This window comes from Eretmochelys imbricata, chromosome 21 (genome assembly GCF_965152235.1).
Source record: "Eretmochelys imbricata isolate rEreImb1 chromosome 21, rEreImb1.hap1, whole genome shotgun sequence".
Classification (NCBI taxonomy): domain Eukaryota; kingdom Metazoa; phylum Chordata; order Testudines; family Cheloniidae; genus Eretmochelys; species Eretmochelys imbricata.
Window position 1 is genome coordinate 14983473 of NC_135592.1, and position 18246 is coordinate 15001718.

General features: G+C 57.7%; 1 protein-coding gene across 1 annotated transcript; it reads right to left on the reverse strand.

The window, feature by feature from the left end:
* Nucleotides 1-894: 894 nt before the first annotated feature.
* GPR37L1 (G protein-coupled receptor 37 like 1) lies at nucleotides 895-15431 on the reverse strand. The gene is made up of 2 exons (XM_077839445.1): nucleotides 14673-15431; nucleotides 895-1710 (listed from the first exon to the last, which is right to left on the reverse strand). The coding sequence occupies exons 1-2, from the start codon at nucleotides 15429-15431 to the stop codon at nucleotides 895-897; spliced, it is 1575 nt and encodes a 524-aa protein (XP_077695571.1).
* Nucleotides 15432-18246: the final 2815 nt, after the last annotated feature.

The window sequence follows — 18246 nt, forward strand, 5'->3', positions numbered from 1 at the left end:
TCCTGCCAGCGTAACTTAGAGCAGCCCCAGGAACGTGGGAGCAGACTTCGTTACCTGCCCCCTGCCTGCCTGTGCACGGCTCCCCTGGGCCCCAGCACCTGGCCCAGCAGGCTCAGTTGGATTGTCTCCAGTTACACAGGGTGATGATACTGATCTAAATGACCAGCCCTTCCCAGCGTCCAGCCCCCCAGGATGGGCCGTCGCCTCCCCATGCCTGGAGTGGAGGGAAGCACTGCGTGGGAAGACACTGATCTAAATCCGAAAGAGCTGGGCTGGCAGCCCCAGGCCGTTGGATACACGATGGGCAGCTCAGCAAACCCAGCCTGCTGCCCTGTGATACTGCATCAAAGAACCCGCCTAGCTGGAGGCCCTTTGTTCTGTCTAGTTAGTGATTTATTGAGGATAGGGTACTCGTACAAGGGGAGAGTTTAGATCCTACAGGAGTCTTTTCACTGCAGCTGCCTCCCGGTTTGGAGGATGGGCTGGGGGAGGAGGAGGAGGATGGTGAGAACCCAGGTACGTTGGACAGGTTAATAGTCACTATGTCCTCTAGGAGACACTATGGCAACTCTCAGTCCTTGAAGTGCTGCAGATGGGACCTTTCCGAGACATCCCCTCACCCAGGCCAGCAACTCCTCGGAGCCGTGCCAGGGAACTGCGACTGGAAGGTGCCCGTGGCCTTGGTGACTCTCCAGCAAAGGCAGGAGAGCTCCCTAAGAAGCCACATCGGCCGGCAACAGCACTAACGTCCTTGCTGGGTATCAAACAAGCCCATGGCAGGCATGAAGATGCCCCGCTCCATCTCATGTGCAGACACAGGCTAAAGTAACAACATTTGGTCTTGGGAGACGCCAAAGGAACAATCTCTACTGCTTCCCTCGGGGCTGGTGGAGTTTAGCAAGGCGTGCCCAGGGCCACGATCTGGGGAGGCGACTCCCTGGGCTTGTCGAAGAAGATGGAGGAGGACATCTCCGTCTTCAGCTTGCTGTCTGAGCTGCTGCCCTCGCTGGAGGCTGCGTCCTGGCTACACTCCTCACAGCAGCAACAGCAGCAGTCCATGAAGGCCTGCCCCAGCGGCTTACAGAGGCAGAGAAGCAGCACGGGGGTGACGGAGCACTTGAAGAACAAGAAGAACTGGTTGATGAGGCTGAGCAGGTCCAAGGTCTGCTTGGACATATCCGGGGACAGGTAGGCCACCACGACGTTGCAGATGTTCTCGGGGATGGTGCACAGGCCATAGATCACCGTCAGGCCTATGACGGTGCAGTTGAGCTGCCTCTCGCACTGGCCGTGTTTGGACCCCCGGCACTCCGCCTTCTTCTCGGTGCTGCTGATCCTTCGGGTCACCAGCTGGCAGCTCACGGTGAAGAGGATGGGCAGGCAGAAGTAGCAGCCAAAATACCACCACATCCTGGCGTTTTGGTAGGTGAGGACCAGGGAGTAGACGGACTCCGGCAGCTCCAGTGAAGGCTTCATGGTGCAGTACTCGGTCACCAAACCGGAGACTGGCGACGTGTCCTGCGTCAGCTGCCAGAGGAGAATCTCCGGCACAGAGAGGGTCATGGAGCCCACCCAGATGACCGCCAGCTTGGCAATGATAGACTGGCACTGCTCTATGGGCCGCATCTTGAGCTGAGGGCTGGTCGCTGCGTGGAACCTGTCGATGCCCAGGGCACAAAGGCTGAAAGTGGTAACACCTAAGGAAGACACCTGGGGACATGGAAGAAGAGACAGGCTGGGGTCACTGTGTGGCACTAAATGGAGACAGGGTTGCATTGGCCAGAGACACATCAGGCCTTTACAGCTGGTGAGATGGAAGTCTGCAAGGCGGCTCTTTGCTCGTCAGTGAGAACACTACTGAGCCAGAGTTTAAGGGGGTTCCCAGGGCTTGTGCCCCAAATCTGACCCACCTGCCAAAGTTTGACCATTTCCCAGATTCCAAAGCCCTGCATTTCTAAAGCAGCCACCGAGGAATTAACAACCACACATCACAACAGTTCCCAGCCACCCGACTGTTTGTTAAGGGGCCAAGAACACCATTTCCTGCTTCTTCTGCAGCAGTGGGGAGCACTCTGAGGGCAGGAGCAAGGGCTGCAGGGGAGGTGAAAGTACAGCTACAAACCCAGTTTACACACACATTCCTGTGAGTGACTGTGCAATGCAAGTGCCTAAGAGGTGCCTGCAGCCGGAGACATAACTGCACCTTCAGCGCACGGCACGGACATTACATGGAACCTCACCGCACCTGGGAGGGAGCTCGAGCTGCCCCCAGGAAGTAAACTGAGGCAGAGGGCTTCAGTGACTTGCCTGAGGCTGCCCAGGGAGTCCAGCGGCAGAGCCAGGAGGGTTTGAGCCCCTGTGCTCATCCCTCCAGGCCAGGGCTCTCCTCTTTTTTCACCCGCTTGACTAGAATGCCTGTCCCGCGCGCCCCTCCCATAACAGCTCCAAAGAGCGCAGACGGACGAGGGGTTGGAAGCTCACTTAAGCTCACTTGACTGTGTGCTTGATTGGTTGTTTGAAAAGGGTGGGAACTGGGAGTGCTTTGTTCCAGGTGAGCCTTAAGTGGGCCTGACTGTATAAAAAGCCAGTCAGCTGCGAACCAGCTGAGCAGCGAACAGCACAGCAGCTAACAGAAGGAGTTGGCCTGGGGAGAGCCCGTTTAGGCTTACACCTTGCCGGATTCTCTGAGTAATTACTACAACTCCTGAGGAAGCTCGTAGAAGGAAGGTAATATGGATGGGGGGTGTTCAGCTGTTGTGACCTGCACTGGATGTGCCATGTTTGTCTTTCTTCCACAGGACAGATGCAACTTTGTACAAAGGGCAAGCTGGTCTCCATACTGGAAAAGAAGGTTCAAGGTCTGGAGAAACAGGTATCGACCCTGCGTTGCATAAGAGAAACTGAAGATTTCCTGGACGGACATCAGAATATGCTTCTACGGACACAAGGTTCTGAAGATTCAGAGCAGGCTGCGCAGCGAGGACAGGAGGACGGTGAAGAAATTTGGCATCATGTGACCTCCAGAAGAAAAAAGGGGAACGTCTATGTACCAGCAACGCCGGTACAGATAAGTAACCGTTTTCATGTTCTCTCCACAGGTACTAAGGTGGAGAGTGGACCAGATGATACGTCTGAGGGAAGGGAGCAGAAGGAGACTCCGCCGATTGAAGGCATGAGATGCACTGTCCTAGGGATGGGGGTTCCACGACCACCGCTCCCAAGAGAAGGAGGCGGGTGGTGGTGGTCGGGGACTCTCTCCTCAGGGGGACTGAGTCATCTATCTGCCTCCCCGACCGGGAAAACCGAGAAGTCTGCTGCTTGCCAGGAGCTAGGTTTCGCGATGTGATGGAGAGACTGCCGAGACTCATCAAGCCCTCGGATCGCTACCCCTTCCTGCTTCTCCACGTGGGCACCAATGATACTGCCAAGAATGACCTTGAGCAGATCACTGTGGACTATGTGGCTCTGGGAAGAAGGATAAAGGAGTTTGAGGCGCAAGGGTGTTCTCCTCCATCCTCCCCGTGGAAGGAAAAGGCCTGGGTAGAGACCGTCGAATCATGGAAGTCAACGAATGGCTACGCAGGTGGTGTCGGAGAGAAGGCTTTGGATTCTTTGACCATGGGATGGTGTTCCAAGAAGGAGGAGTGCTAGGCAGAGATGGGCTCCACCTAACCAAGAGAGGGAAGAGCATCTTCGCAAGAAGGCTGGCTAACCTAGTGAGGACGGCTTTAAACTAGGTTCACCGGGGGAAGGAGACCAAAGCTCTGAGGTAAGTGGGGAAGTGGGATACCAGGAGGAAGCACGAGCAGGAGAACGCGAGAGGGGAGGGCTCCTGCCTCATACTGAGAAAGAGGGACGATCAGCAGGTTATCTCAAGTGCCTATACACAAATGCACAAAGCCTGGGAAACAAGCAGGGAGAACTGGAAGTCCTGGCACAGTCAAGGAATTATGATGTGATTGGAATAACAGAGACTTGGTGGGATAACTCACATGACTGGAGTACTGTCATGGACGGATATAAGCTGTTCAGGAAGGACAGGCGGGGCAGAAAAGGTGGGGGAGTTGCACTGTATGTAAGGGAGCAGTATGACTGCTTAGAGCTCAAGTATGAAACTGCAGAAAAACCTGAGTGTCTCTGGATTAAGTTTAGAAGTGTGAGCAACAAGGGTGATGTCATGGTGGGAGTCTGCTGTAGACCACCGGACCAGGGGGATGAGGTGGACGAGGCTTTCTTCCGGCAACTCGCAGAAGTTACTAGATCGCACGCCCTGGTTCTCATGGGAGACTTCAATCACCCTGATATCTGCTGGGAAAGCAATACAGCGGTGCATAGACAATCCAGGAAGTTTTTGGAAAATGTAGGGGACAATTTCCTGGTGCAAGTGCTGGAGGAACCAACTGGGGCAGAGCTCTTCTTGACCTGCTGCTCACAAACTGGGAAGAATTAGTAGGGGAAGCAAAAGTGGATGGGAACCTGGGAGGCAGTGACCAAGAGATGGTCGAGTTCAGGATCCTGACACAAGGAAGAAAGGAAAGCAGCAGAATACGGACCCTGGACTTCAGAAAAACAGACTTTGACTCCCTCAGGGAGCTGATGGGCAAGATCCCTTGGGAGAATAACATAAGGGGGAAAGGAGTTCAGGAGAGCTGGCTGTATTTTAAAGAATCCTTATTGAGGTTACAGGGACAAACCATCCTGATGTGTAGAAAGAATAGTAAATATGGCAGGCGACCGGCTTGTCTTAACAGTGAAATCCTTGCTGATCTTAAATACAAAAAAGAAGCTTACAAGAAGTGCTAGATTGGACAAATGACCAGGGAAGAGTATAAAAATATTTCTCGGACTTGCAGGAGTGAAATCAGGAAGGCCAAATCACACCTGGAGTTGCAGCTAGCAAGAGATGTTAAGAGTAACAAGAAGGGTTTCTTCAGGTATGTTAGCAACAAGAAGAAAGTCAAGGAAAGTGTGGGCCCCTTACTGAATGAGGGAGGCAACCTAGTGACAGAGGATGAGGGAAAAGCTAATGTACTCAATGCTTTTTTTGCCTATGTCTTCACGAACAAGGTCAGCTCCCAGACTGCTGCACTGGGCAGCACAGCATGGGGAGGAGGTGACCAGCCCTCTGTGGAGAAAGAAGTGGTTTGGGACTATTTAGAAAAGCTGGACGTGCACAAGTCCATGGGGCCAGATGCGTTGCATCTGAGAGTGCTAAAGTAGTTGGCAGATGTGATTGCAGAGCCATTGGCCATTATCTTTGAAAACTCGTGGCGATCGGGGGAGGTCCCGGATGACTGGAAAAAGGCTAATGTAGTGCCCATCTTTAAAAAAGGGAAGAAGGAGGATCCTGGGAACTACAGGCCAGTCAGCCTCACCTCAGTCCCTGGAAAAATCATGGAGCGGGTCCTCAAGGAATCAATTCTGAAGCACTTAGCGGAGAGGAAAGTGATCAGGAACAGTCAGCATGGATTCACCAAGGGCAAGTCATGCCTGACTAATCTAATTGCCTTCTATGATGAGATAACTGGCTCTGTGGATGAGGGGAAAGCAGTGGACATGTTGTTCCTTGACTTTAGCAAAGCTTTTGACACTGTCTCCCACAGTATTCTTGCCAGCAAGTTAAAGAAGTATGGGCTGGATGAATGCACTATAAGGTGGAGAGAAAGTTGGCTAGATTGTCGGGCTCAACGGGTAGTGATCAATGGCTCCATGTCTAGTTGGCAGCCGGTATCAAGTGGAGTGCCCCAAGGGTCGGTCCTGGGGCCGGTTTTGTTCAATATCTTCATAAATGATCTGGAGGATGCTGTTGATTGCACCCTCAGCAAGTTTGCAGATGACACTAAACTGGGAGGAGAGGTAAATACGCTGGAGGGTAGGGATAGGATACAGAGGGACCTAGACAAATTGGAGGATTGGGCCAAAAGAAATCTGATGAGGTTCAACAAGGACAAGTGCAGACTCCTGCACTTAGGACGGAAGAATCCAATGCACCGCTACAGACTAGGGACCGAATGGCTCGGCAGCAGTTCTGCAGAAAAGGACCTAGGGGTTACAGTGGATGAGAAGCTGGATGTGAGTCAACAGTGTGCCCTTGTTGCCAAGAAGGCCAATGGCATTTTGGGATGTATACGTAGGGGCATTGCCAGCAGATCGAGGGACGTGATCGTTACCCTCTATTCAACAGTGGTGAGGCCTCATCTGGAGTACTGTGTCCAGTTTTGGGCCCCACACTACAAGAAGGATGTGGAAAAATTGGAAAGAGTCCAGCGGAGGGCAACAAAAATGATGAGGGGACTGGAACACATGAGTTATGAGGAGAGGCTGAGGGAACTGGAGATGTTTAGTCTACGGAAGAGAAGAAGGAGCGGGGATTTGATAGCTGCTTTCAACTACCTGAAAGGGGGTTCCAAAGAGGATGGCTCTAGACTGTTCTCAGTGGTAGCAGATGACAGAACAAGGAGTAATGGTCTCAAGTTGCAGTGGGGGAGATTTAGGTTGGATATTGGTAAAAACTGTTTCACTATGAGTGTGATGAAACCCTGGAATGGGTTCCCTAGGGAGGTGGTGGAATCTCCTTCCTTAGAAGTTTTTAAGGTCAGGCTTGACAAAGCCCTGGCTGGGATGATTTAATTGGGGATCGGTCCTGCTTTGAGCAGGGGGTTGGACTTGATGACCTCCTGAGGTCCCTTCCAATCCTGATATTCTATGATTCTATGATTAAGTCAACGCAGCAGCTGAAAACAAGGGGGAGACCCAGGCTCACGAGTGGCCGCATGCCTTCGGACCACCCCCAGGCTCCTTGCAGGCCTTCCCGTCCCTCGTTATCCGCTCCCCCGTGTGCTGAACAAGCCCAAGCTGTTGTTGTCCAAAATCAGCCCCTGGGCATTTCCGCTGCATTGAGAAACCCAGGAAAAACGTCTCCCTCTGCCAAAGGAAGAGGACACAATTGGTTGGAAAAAATGCCAAGTTCTGGGAGGGTTCAGAGTGAAAATAAACACCATCAGCCACTCTGCAGCCACCGCGCTAACACTGCCCACTCACTCGCAACCCCAATCCCACAGCCCTTGTGCGAAAGACATGGTCACTGTCCGTTCACAACTGTTCACACACACGTGCGCTCGCTGGGCTCCACCGTTCCCCAGAGTCCTAGATCCCAAGGGACCATTGGGAGCAGCTAGTCTGACCCCTGTACAGCGCAGGAAAACCAGAGCCCATCCCCGAACTATCTGCTTGTGGAGGTAGAACAGATCTTTTAGAACAACATCCTGTCTTGATTTAAAATTTGCTAGGGAAGAATCCACCACAGCCCTTGGTAATTTGTTCCAATGGTTAATTATCCTCCCAGTTAAAAAATTACAGTCTTTATTTCCAGGCTGCATATGTCTAGCTTCAACTTCCAGGCATTGGACTGTGTTAGACCTTTAGCTGCTAGGCTAAAGAGCCCATGATCAACTCCTTGTTCCCCGTGTAAGGTGCCACAAGTACTCCTTTTCTTTTTACAGATCAAGTCACCCTTCAACCTTCTCTTTGTTAAGCTAAATAGCTGGAGCTCCTTGCGTCTCTCCCTATAGGGCAGGTTTTCTAATCCATCTCATAGCTTTCTCTGAACCCTCTCCAATTTATCAACATCCTTCAACAGCAAAATCCTGCAGACACCACAACTGGACACTGTAAACCAGCAGTGGGCAACCCCCTGCCAAGCACACATGGCCCTTTCTGACCTCTGCAAGGGAAGTTCTCAGTGCTCAGCAAATATCTGACATTGGTCCCTTTTTTTTTTAAAACCAACTTTTAACATTTAAAAAAAGTTACTCCCCTGGGGATGCTGGCACAGGCCCTTCTGGGGATGGCAGGGTGCTGCCCACCGCCATCCTGTACTCAGCCCTCACTGCAGCATGTCCACACTATCCGTCTCAGCAGTGCCTCCGGGGCGCTCACCACCCCCGCACTGGCTATTGCATCATCAGCAGAGACACAAGGACGTTCCTTCTGCAGCAGTCCCTTCCTGCCCAGCGGTCTCACCTCCGCCCACCTCCCTGCCTGCTTACATCAGCATCCCCTCACCATGATCCCAGCGCGTCCCCTGGGACCCCTGCCTGGGTCCCTCAGCATTGCTATTGGTATTCCAGTGGTGTCCACACCAGCTCATGGCCCCGTCGCGCCAGGCGCTGCACACACAGAGACAGTGAGAGCTCGCAGTTGAACTCTGATGCCGTGGGAGCTCATTTTGAATGGAGGGGTGGAGCATCGGGGCAGTGGTACAGAAGGGGAGGTCAGGGTGTCTCTCTCGCCGGGGACAGCTGCTGCCAGCCCTGATTCCACCACCCCAATTCCTTTCTGCTGCCTGGCCTGATCCCACATGCTCCAGTCACTCCGGGCATGGGGGCAGAACACAGATCACAATATTTCCACTTGCGGGTGCTTCCCCTCAGCCTGCCACCCCCCCAGTTCTGCCACCTCTGGTCTAACTGGACAAGAGAAGACGGTTCTAAGCTATGGAAATTAAGGGCCCCTCTATTCAGCAGCTGGGAGGGTGCTACGCAGTGCGGGAAGACAGACCTGTGCTAGGTGGAGCAATGCAACCATGGTAGCTCACAGTAGCCGCCAGGTACGTCCCCGGGGGTCGGGCAGGATTGGATTTGGATGGCTGGCCAAGTGGCACGCGGCTAGTTTTAGGTGCTAGCTTAAGCGGAGCTGGTGCATCTGGACGTTTACCCGAGCTGGGCAGATGTACCTTTAGGGACTGGACCAATCTCCAGGGATGCAGCCCGGCTCTTGGAACTCGGCTACAGGAAAGAATGGCCCCAGCTGGGCTAAATCAGTGTGAAACTGGATTGGGGTACATCAGTGCAGCCCCCCCATGTGGACATTCTTAAACCGGAATAAGAGCACCTACCCCCGGGGGGCTGTATCGGCATCAGAACCAATGTAGTCACAGCGGGGCCACTTCCTTCTGCAGGCAAAGCCTTTGCCCCAAGAAAGCCGGCTACGGAGCACTACGCTAGGGAGAGGAAGAGGTTCTTGGCTGCTGGGACTGTGGGAGCCCCCCTGGCCTGGCCTGCACTCCCAACATGCCCTACCCCTCCCATTGCCAGGGCCTGACCCTTCCTCAAGCCAGGAGGCAGGAGGGCAGCTCCTGAAGGTGGCCATTCAGCACTCCAATCCAAGGATGGCTGCACCTTGTGTAGACACAGGCCAGCTGGCTTTGAGCTAGCTAGGGCCAGTAACCCAGCCACCCGAGTACAGACCCAGGGTCCGGACGGACTCGTCCAGCCCATGCTGCCGTGGCCTCACGGCTACTGTTTTCGGGGATGCCAACCGTGGTGCAGTCACGCCGCTGGCTGCAGCGTGGACAGACCCAGAGTCTCTGCGGGGCAGGACATGCAGCAGCCAGGATCCAGCCTCCCGGCGTGGGACCCACTGCAGCACGTTCCTGGGCTCTGGGCTTCTGAAGGCTAGAGGAGGAGCTGGGTTGAGCCCTCTCTAGCTGCCTCACTAAGCCTAGCACGCTCCCGAGCCATTTGCTTCCAAACCCAGCAACCACCGTGCCTCCTGCGGGCCCCCCCAACCGAAAGGACCAACACTGGCCAGGGACTGAGCTACGCCCCCCTCCCCAGGCTCTGAACCCTGCACCCCTCTGAACTTCTAGCACAGAGGTGGGCAAACTACGGCCCGCGGGCCACATCCGGCCCGTGGGACCGTTCTGCCCAGCCCCTGAGCTTCTGCCCCGGGAGGCTCGCCCCCGGCCCCTCCCACGCTGTTCCCCCTCCCCCGCAGCCTCAGCTCTGGGCAGGGGGGCGCTGCGAGCTCTTGCCGGGCAGCGCAGCTGCAGAGCCCGGCCTGACCCTGTGCTCTGTGCCGTGCGGTGCGTGTCTGGCTCCAGCTGGGCGGCGCGGCTGCCTGTCCTGGTGCAGCCGCCCCCCCCCAGCCACCGGTGCTCCAGGCAGCACAGTAAGGGGGCAGGGAGCCGGGAAGGGGGGTTGGATAGAGGGCAGGGGAGTTCGGAGGGTGGGGCAGGGGCCGGGGAATGGGGGGGTTGAATGGGGGCAGGGGTTCCGGGGGCAGTCAGGCAGAAGGGGTGGTTGGATGGGGCAGGGGTCCCGGGGGGGCAGTCAGGAAGGGGAGGAGGAGTTGGATGGGGTGGCGGGGAGCAGTCAGGGGCTGGGGTTCCGGGGGCGGTCAGGGAACAGGGGCGGTGGATGGGCCGGGGGGGGCAGTCAGGAAGGAGGGGGGGGGTTGGATAGGGTGGTGGGGGGCAGTTAGGGGTGGGAAGTCCGGGGGCAGTCAGGGGACAGAGAGCAGGGGGGGTTGGATGGGGCAGAGGTCCCGGGGACACCGTCAGGGAACAGTGGTGGTTGGATGGGGCAGGAGTCCCAGGGGGGCTGTCAGGGGGCGAGAAAAAGGGGGGGTTGGATAGGAGGCGGGGGCCGGTCCACGCCTGGCTGTTTGGAGAGGCACAGCCTGCCCTAACTGGCCCTCCATACAATTTCTGAAACCCAGTGCGGCTCTCGGGCCAAAAAGTTTGCCCGCCCCTGTTCTAGCAGGTGCTAGGATGACCTAGGAGCAATCTGGAGGCCAACCAGTGAACCTGGCCAGCTGCAGCTCTCGAGGGCCGGGGTGCGGGAGAGCCCTAGCAGCACGTTGTTAAGACACGGCCCATGGACACAGCCCCAGCCCCCAGCCTAGATCCCCCCAGGGAGAGCAAGTGGTGACCAACGCAGCAGCGCCTGGCTGAGCGCATATTACGCCCCCCGTCAGACTGACACTGCCCAACACCGAGGCCCATTATCCCGGCTGCCTCCTCCACTGAATGCGCCCTTACAGCAGCCTGACCGCAGGGGGCTGTGCCGGCTGCATCACTTGCAGCTGGGCGCACCACCGGGGCTGCTCCCTGCCCTCCCGGAGCAGCCGCCAGCCCCCAGCCCGGGACGTACAGCATGAGGTGTCCGAGCACCATTCGGCAGGGATGGGATTCCTCCCAGGGCAGTGGGCCCAGCATAACGCCCAGGCTCTTTCAGGCCCCAGGGGAGCCTCACACCGGCCCCTTAACTGGGTGTATTTCCAGGTATTTCCCGCTGTGACGAAGTGGGACTTTTCTTAATGTTTCGTCTGAATAGTGTGGGGATGCCTCAGTTTCCCCTAGGCAGTTCTTAAATATCTAGCTGGTGGGGTAAGGGTGTGTGATCCTTGCAGAGCCCTAGAGGGCAGGTGTGTGCAGGGGTCTGGACACAGAGAATGGCCGACACCCTGTTTCCTGGCAACTGATGGCCTGGGCCCTTTCCCCCTGCAAGGTGAGAGCTAAAGGGTTGGAGAACAAAGGAATCCAGTGACCTCCTTGCCTGGGAAAGGAACAAAGCCCAGAGGAGGAGGGGCTGGAGGGAGTTTCAGTTTGGGGCTGGCTGGGACATGGAGTGAAGGGCAGACGTGGTTGTCTGGCTCACTGCCCCCCAGAATGGACCCAGCTGAGGGGTCCTGTTCTCTGCACCTGCAAACTCTGTTTTAGACCATGTTCCTGTTGTCTAATAAACCTCTGTTTTACTGGCTGGCTGAGAGTCACGTCTGACTGCGAAGTTGGGGTGCAGGACCCTCTGGCTTCCCCAGGACCCCGCCTGGGCGGACTCGTTGTGGGAAGCGCACGGAGGGACAGAGGATGATGAAGGCTCCGAGGTCAGACCCAGGAAGGTGGAAGCTGTGTGAGCTTTGTGTCCTGAAGACAGGCTGCTCACAGGAAGGAGACTTCTCCAGAGTCCTGCCTGGCTTCATGGGGAGCAGTTCCAGAGCATCACCTGGGGACTCCATGACACCCGCGTTGCCTTGCAGCACGTTATTGCACGAGGCAGAAACTACAAAGACCACCCGCCGCCCTGGCCCCGCTGGTTCGTTAGCCATTATGAATTATATTGCGTTCCAGCCGCGCATGTCCAGGACCACACTGTGAGGGCTGGACAGACGCAGCGCCCGACGCCAGGCCCCGCCACGTGCAGGTCAGTCAAAGGGATTGGCAACCTGCAGCAGTTGCGGAGATCCAGGTGCCGGGTGGCTTCAGGAGGGAAGGGATGCTACACCAGAGCATTAATTTCCTCGCCTGGCTGACCGGAGGAGGGGGCATCGGGTGGCTACCTACCAGCTGCCTTCACTTGCCTTCTCGGTAAACCCTGATGCTGAACAGGAAAAGACTGGTTTTCGATGGAAGAGGAAACAGATGGTTGCAGACGTTTCCTGACTCCAGTCTAACCCTTCTGTGCCTCTGGCACTGCCGAGGCAGCGCTGAGATGTCTCCCACCATGGCAGCGAAGTGCTGGACTCTCCTGAACAGGGACGCGCGGGAGGTTTTTGGAGGCTGCGTTTCGGTGAGGCTGAGACCAGCAGATTTCACAGCGAAGAGCAGCAGAGAGCTCTGGGGAATGTGACCAACTTCCCGGCCTGCCATGCACCAGGCACATCCAGTAGCCTGCGGCCAGTCCCGAACTGACTCCTCGGGACAGATCTCCAGCCGGCGCACAGCACCAGAGCTCCACTGACACCAGGGCGGCGACGGTCGACCCACATCAGCTGGGGATCCGGCCCTTTGACTCCAATGGAGCTGTGGCCGATGACATGAGGCAGGGGCCCCAGGGGGGCAGTCAGGAAGGATCTGGCCCCCCATGCGCAGTCCTCTGTTCTCACTGACACCAGCTATCTATGCCAGCTGGAGATCTATCTAGCCATGCTATCAGGGTGAGGGAGGGGAGACTCGGACTCCCCGGCTGCAGCAGGTCCAGCGCCAAGCTCCCGGCCCCCAGACTCACTTTCGAGTCCCCCTCCCCCATGATCTCAGTGCGGCTGGCAGGGGCCAGGAGAGGCTGAGCGGGGGATGGGTTTTCCTCGGCTCGCATGCATGGGTTCTCCAGGGTAACCTCCCGCACAATGCCCCTCTCCCCACCCTCCCGCCTTCATCCCTGGGGTGGCCCAGGAAAGACACTACCGGCGGCTCAGCTTGACTCTTTGAACTAGCCAGAGGCACAAGCCCCCAGCCCTTGAGCAGCCCTGCCAGGACCAGGTACCCTGAGGCTGTGGGGTCTGCCCTGCCGAGGTGTGACTGCAGCGTGTGAAGACACAGCTGTGACCTAGCGAGCTGGCGTACTGGCAGAAGGGCAGCTGCAGGCTGAATAATTTCCCAGGGTCCTGGGTGGGCAGGTACCAGGCCCTGGAGGCTGGGGAAGGGGCAGGTTGCCCTGGGCCCCCTGTTTGAGAGGGCGCCTAGGCCGAGTGGCATTGTGACCTAGTGTGCAGGGTCACAGGGCCACTCAGGTTTGGCCTGGTTGCCCCTCCGGGGTGATGGCGGGATGGCTGGGCTGGGATACACCTGAGGCCGCCAGGTTGTAACACCTGGAGCAGGGAGCTGGGCCCAGCCTCGCAGGATGGGAGCAGCTGCTGTGGGGTGAGTGTGAGGCTGCAACCCCCCCCCCCGACCCCCTTCCTCAGTCATAAGATTTTTGGAAGGGTTGGGGGGGCCTGGGTTTCAGATTTTGCCTCTGTCCCCCCAAAACCTCTGTGCAGCCCTGGCGGCAGCCCATGGTGCTGCAGCTTCCCTGCCGTGGGTCATTTCTCTAGCTCGATCAATGCTAGCTCGGGTCTGTCTATGGCCCGACCCTGCGTCAGCTGCTGTCTCCCCCAGCAAGGACACAACCCCCACCCCAGCTCTGTCCCAGCTCTCCTGACCGGCTCCAGCTCTTCCAGTCCAGCCCGTTTTCCTGCGTATTGGGCGAGCGCAGACGGGGAGAGACGTGACTCTGTGAAAATGGCACCTCAGTGTGTCTGTTTATTCTGAACACCAGGTGCTGATCTGGCCCACATCACTTACTACACCCCCGGCTCAGCCTGCCCTCCATGAGCGACAACTCCACCTGCCCTCTGGCTAGCCACCCGCACACCCCGCCGGTACACAGGGCCTGGCACTAGCAGGCTGCGAGCGTAGGGGGTAGAATGGGGGTCCACTCGTCCCTAGCTGGCAGGGCTGGCAGCAGTCCAAGCCACTGGCTACAATCCCGCAGCTGGGGTGCTGAGAGCCAGGCCCCTCGCTTTGGGTGCCCAGATCAGGGGGCCTGGTTTCCAGAGGGCTGGTGTGGATGCCCCACACCACTGGGGACCAGGCCACTTATTTAGGTGCCAACTGTTAGGGGCCCAAGAGCGAGGAGGTCTCTGCTGTGTCTCTGGTCTGTTAGCAAAAGCAGACCCCTGGGCGGGAATGAGGGAGGATTTTAGAGTCCCTTTTCTCACTCTACACAGCCCATGTGGCTCTGGGAGCCCCAGACTACAGCCTGACGGGGTGGGGTGACCAGACAGCAAGTGTGAAAAATTGGGACAGGGGGTGGAGGGTAATAAGTGTCTATATAAAACAAAACCCCGAATATTGGGACTGTCCCTATAAAATCAGGACATCTGGTCACCCTACAAGGGGACTGGGGCTGTGGTTGCTCCATACAGGGCCTGTCCCACGCTCGCTGTCTGAACCCAGATGCCTGGGCCCCAGGCAAGGCTTAAAGTGCTGGGCCATATGGGGGAACTACACCAGCACAAGCCCGGAGGGGTGAAGTGACACTCAGAGGGGTTGTGCTGGGTCCCTGCACCGGGCAAATGGCACTGCGGGAGCGGGCATACACCATCTGCCGGAGTCCCCGCCGGCCCCTTACCTCCATGAAGGGCACAATGCGGCAGGAGATGTCCCCCAGAAGCCTCTTCTTGGTGATCTCGTTGAAGATGACCATGGGGAGGCAGAAGAAGAGGACGAGGAAGTCCCAGAGAGCCAGGCTGGCCAGGATGGCGTTCCAGGCGCTCTTCAGGTAGTAGCTGTGCCAGACGATGCACATGACCGACAGGTTGCCGATGATGCCCACGGCGAAGACGATGAGGGAGAGGAACATCACAGCGTAGGCGCTGTAAGAGTTCTCCGTCACCGGGTACAGGGGGTTCTGGATCTGCAGACGCTTGTCCGGCGCCGTGGGGAGGTTGCCACGGGGGACTGTGCCTTGCAGGTCTGTGTGGGTCCCGTCTCGGTGCTCAGCAGGGTCTGTGCTGGACGGCACCAGGGGCTTGGTTGGCTGTAGACTGGCTGGGTTGATGGGCCGGGGGAACTCCACCCTTATCCCCGGCATGTACTGCTGGACTGACTTGGAGTCCTCGTCCTTGGTCCCTCTGCGCAGCCGCTCCCTCGTCAGCCATTCTGAGGCTGGCGGGACCTGGTGACCGTCCCGGGCGTGCCACACCTTCCCAGGTGACCCCAACAGAACATCGTCTGGTAGGTCAGGCCCCAGACCACCTCCTCCGTCCCCGTGCTCCTGCCCGGGATGTGCACGGCGTCCCCGGCTCAGCGGGGCAGTGCCCAACGTCGCCATGGCCCCTGAGGTCTGCAGCACCAGCAGTGAAAGCATGAGAGACCAAGGCAAAGGCATCGCTCCCTTGGCACCAGCTCCACCACGCCTGCAAAGCAGAGGTGACCCCAAGCCCGGGGCTGCGGAGAGACGGAAAATTCCCCAACTTGAAGGAGGAGTGGAGGAGCCGCGTGGGGTGAGCCGGGAGGCAAGAGAGGCTGCAGGCTGCTCTCCCAGCTCCGACCGCCGCTCTGGGTTCTCCGCAGAGCTCTGGCCAGAATAATAAGAGTTTCCCACAGCCAAACCGGCCCTTGCCAGAGCCCCGGGCCCTCTGGTGGCCGCAATGCAACTCACCAGAGCAACCGACCAACACCCCAACCTGCCCCACCGAGAGGGGGGCTCTGGGATCACAGGGGGCTGTAGCTATGGGGACCGGGGCGGGGGGAGCCAGGCCCATGCCGAGTGCGCTCTCCATCCAGAACACTGCCCATTGCCCAGACAGATGCAGAGTCACGGGCCAAGCTGCCATCCAGCCGCCTGCGGTATTGCCACATTCGGGATTAAAATGCAAGTAACTCTACAGCCCCTCTAAGGGAGCGACGTGGGGAGGAAGAAGGAAAAACCTAAAAAACCGAGCAGAAGGCCAAGGCCCACTCCCAAGGGTTGGGACAGCTGGCAGGTGCCCAGGGGATGGGGCTGCTATTCAGAGGCGAAGCAGAGCAGGATGCCAGAGTGGCTCACGAGGGATGTTGAGACCCCTGAGGCACCCATGGCCGTGCAGACAAGGCTAAGACGCGACTTGACCGCCCTGCGCCTGTCGCTCTCCCAGCTCCCTGCTCTCGTCTCGTGTCTCCCGGTTCTTCTCCGACCCTCATCCCCCGGGGTATCTGAGCCCGTGCAGACAGTGATGTGACATGGCTCCTGGCTGGCCCACATGGCTGCGTCTCTCTCATCCTCTTCCCAGGGGGAGAGCTGTGCATGCCGTGGTTTGTTTTGGGAGGGTAGTTTTTGGTTCTGCGCATGCTGCTACCTGGCCCCAGGCCTACTCCTGCCCGCCCACAGGGTGGCGCCTCCCCCTCGCTGTTTGTTTGCCTCTGACGCTGTCAGCTCTTGGGGGCCAGGACTGCCAGCGCAGAGTTGTGCAGCTCCTGGCACAACAGGGCCTTGACCTGGTTGGTGTCTAGGTGCTACCACAATAGAAATGCTAAATAATAAAACGGACAGCTGATGGAAGGAGACCTGTGTGCTCCAGCGGATGGTGTCACTGGCAGTACGGCCTATGGGGCGGAGCTGGAATCAGGACCCGAGCAGGGCTGGAGCCAGGCTGGGAACAAGGCAGGAGCAGGGCAGGCACAGGAGAGACGGTCCCAGCTGCAGATAGACTCGGGCACTTCCTTGGCCAATCGGGCAGCCCTGCTGTGGCTTGGCTGTGCTCAAAGGCTGCCCGGAGCGGGGGAAGGTGCAGCTGCAAGCCCTCATTCCTGACAGATGCGGGATGGGATGGGGACTCAGGACACCTGGGGTCTATCCCCACCTCTGCCACTGGCACCCTGGGTGACCTTGGGCACGTCATGGGTCCTCTCTGTTTCTGTTCTCCCTCCATATCTCGTTCACTTGGCTTGTCTGCTCCTCGGGTCAGGGCCTGGCCGTTACTGTGGGTGCAGTGGGGCCCTGATCTCAGCCTAGTGCAGCTACTGGATCAGAAGACGCAACCGTGACACCCTGAATCTCCGACAAAGCTGAGCGGCTGCAAGTCCAAGGGATCCAAGGAGAAGGGGCAGTTTGTTCCTGCGGGTTGCCCATGTCAGTGTGAATGGGCCGCGTGCTCCGCCCTACCTCCCAGTGACCGCATGCTTGCAAATCAAAGCGAGCGGGCCTTTCTGTCTGGAAAGTCACCAGGGTGTGAGCCCTGCCCCGTCCAGTCTCATGAGCACAGGACTCTCCACAGCCCCACAGCCTGCATCTGTGGGGCACATCCGGGACCTTCTTTGCTGAGCACCATGGCCCGCCTGCAGGGGCTGCTCACACCGGGGCTCGGGAGGGTCTGAGCTACGGGGTTTATTCCCCATTGAGAGGAGCGAGTGGCTCAGCGATGTGTGCCCCACATCTTGCCAGGCACCTGGCTCCCCGCTAGCAACCCCTGCAGCCAGCGCTCGAGCTGGGCCAAGGCAGTGCTCAACGCTGGGCTGGGGAGCCGGACAGGAGGCACTTGCATTGCAGCATTTCGTTCCGGCACATCAGCCTGGCCGCAGGGATGCCAGCTGCCTCTGGGGCTGCCCCGTTCTTACCTCCCTGTCAGTTACCACACTGCAGCCAGTGCCCCGTTGTCCCGGCAAGTCAATGCACCACTCCTAAGAGTGGGGCTGGCTCCTCCGCTGGAGCATAGCCAATGAGGGTCACAGACATGCCCAAGCTCTGAGCCCTCAGACGTCAGAGACACGGGGCTCCGGACAAACTCTACTGGGACAACTCCTACCCCACCCCCAGCAGGGTTTGACTCACCCCAGACAGTGCCAGCCTGAATCATAGAATGATAGATGATTAGGGTTGGAAGGGACCTCAGGAGGTCATCTAGTCCAACCCCCTGCTCAAAGCAGGACCAATCCCCAACTAAATCATCCTAGCCAGGCCTTAAAAACCTCATAGGATGGAGATTCCACCACCTCCCTAGATAACCCATTCCAGTGCTTCACCACCATCCTAGTGAAATAGTGTTTCCTAATATCCAACCTAGACCTCCCCCACTGCAACTTGAGACCATGGCTCCTTGGTCTGTCTTCTGCCACCACTGAGAACGGTCTAGAGCCATCCTCTTTGGAACCCCCTTCAGGTAGTAGAAGGCCGCTATCAAATCCCCCCTCACTCTTCTCTTCTGCAGACTAAAGAGGCCCAGTTC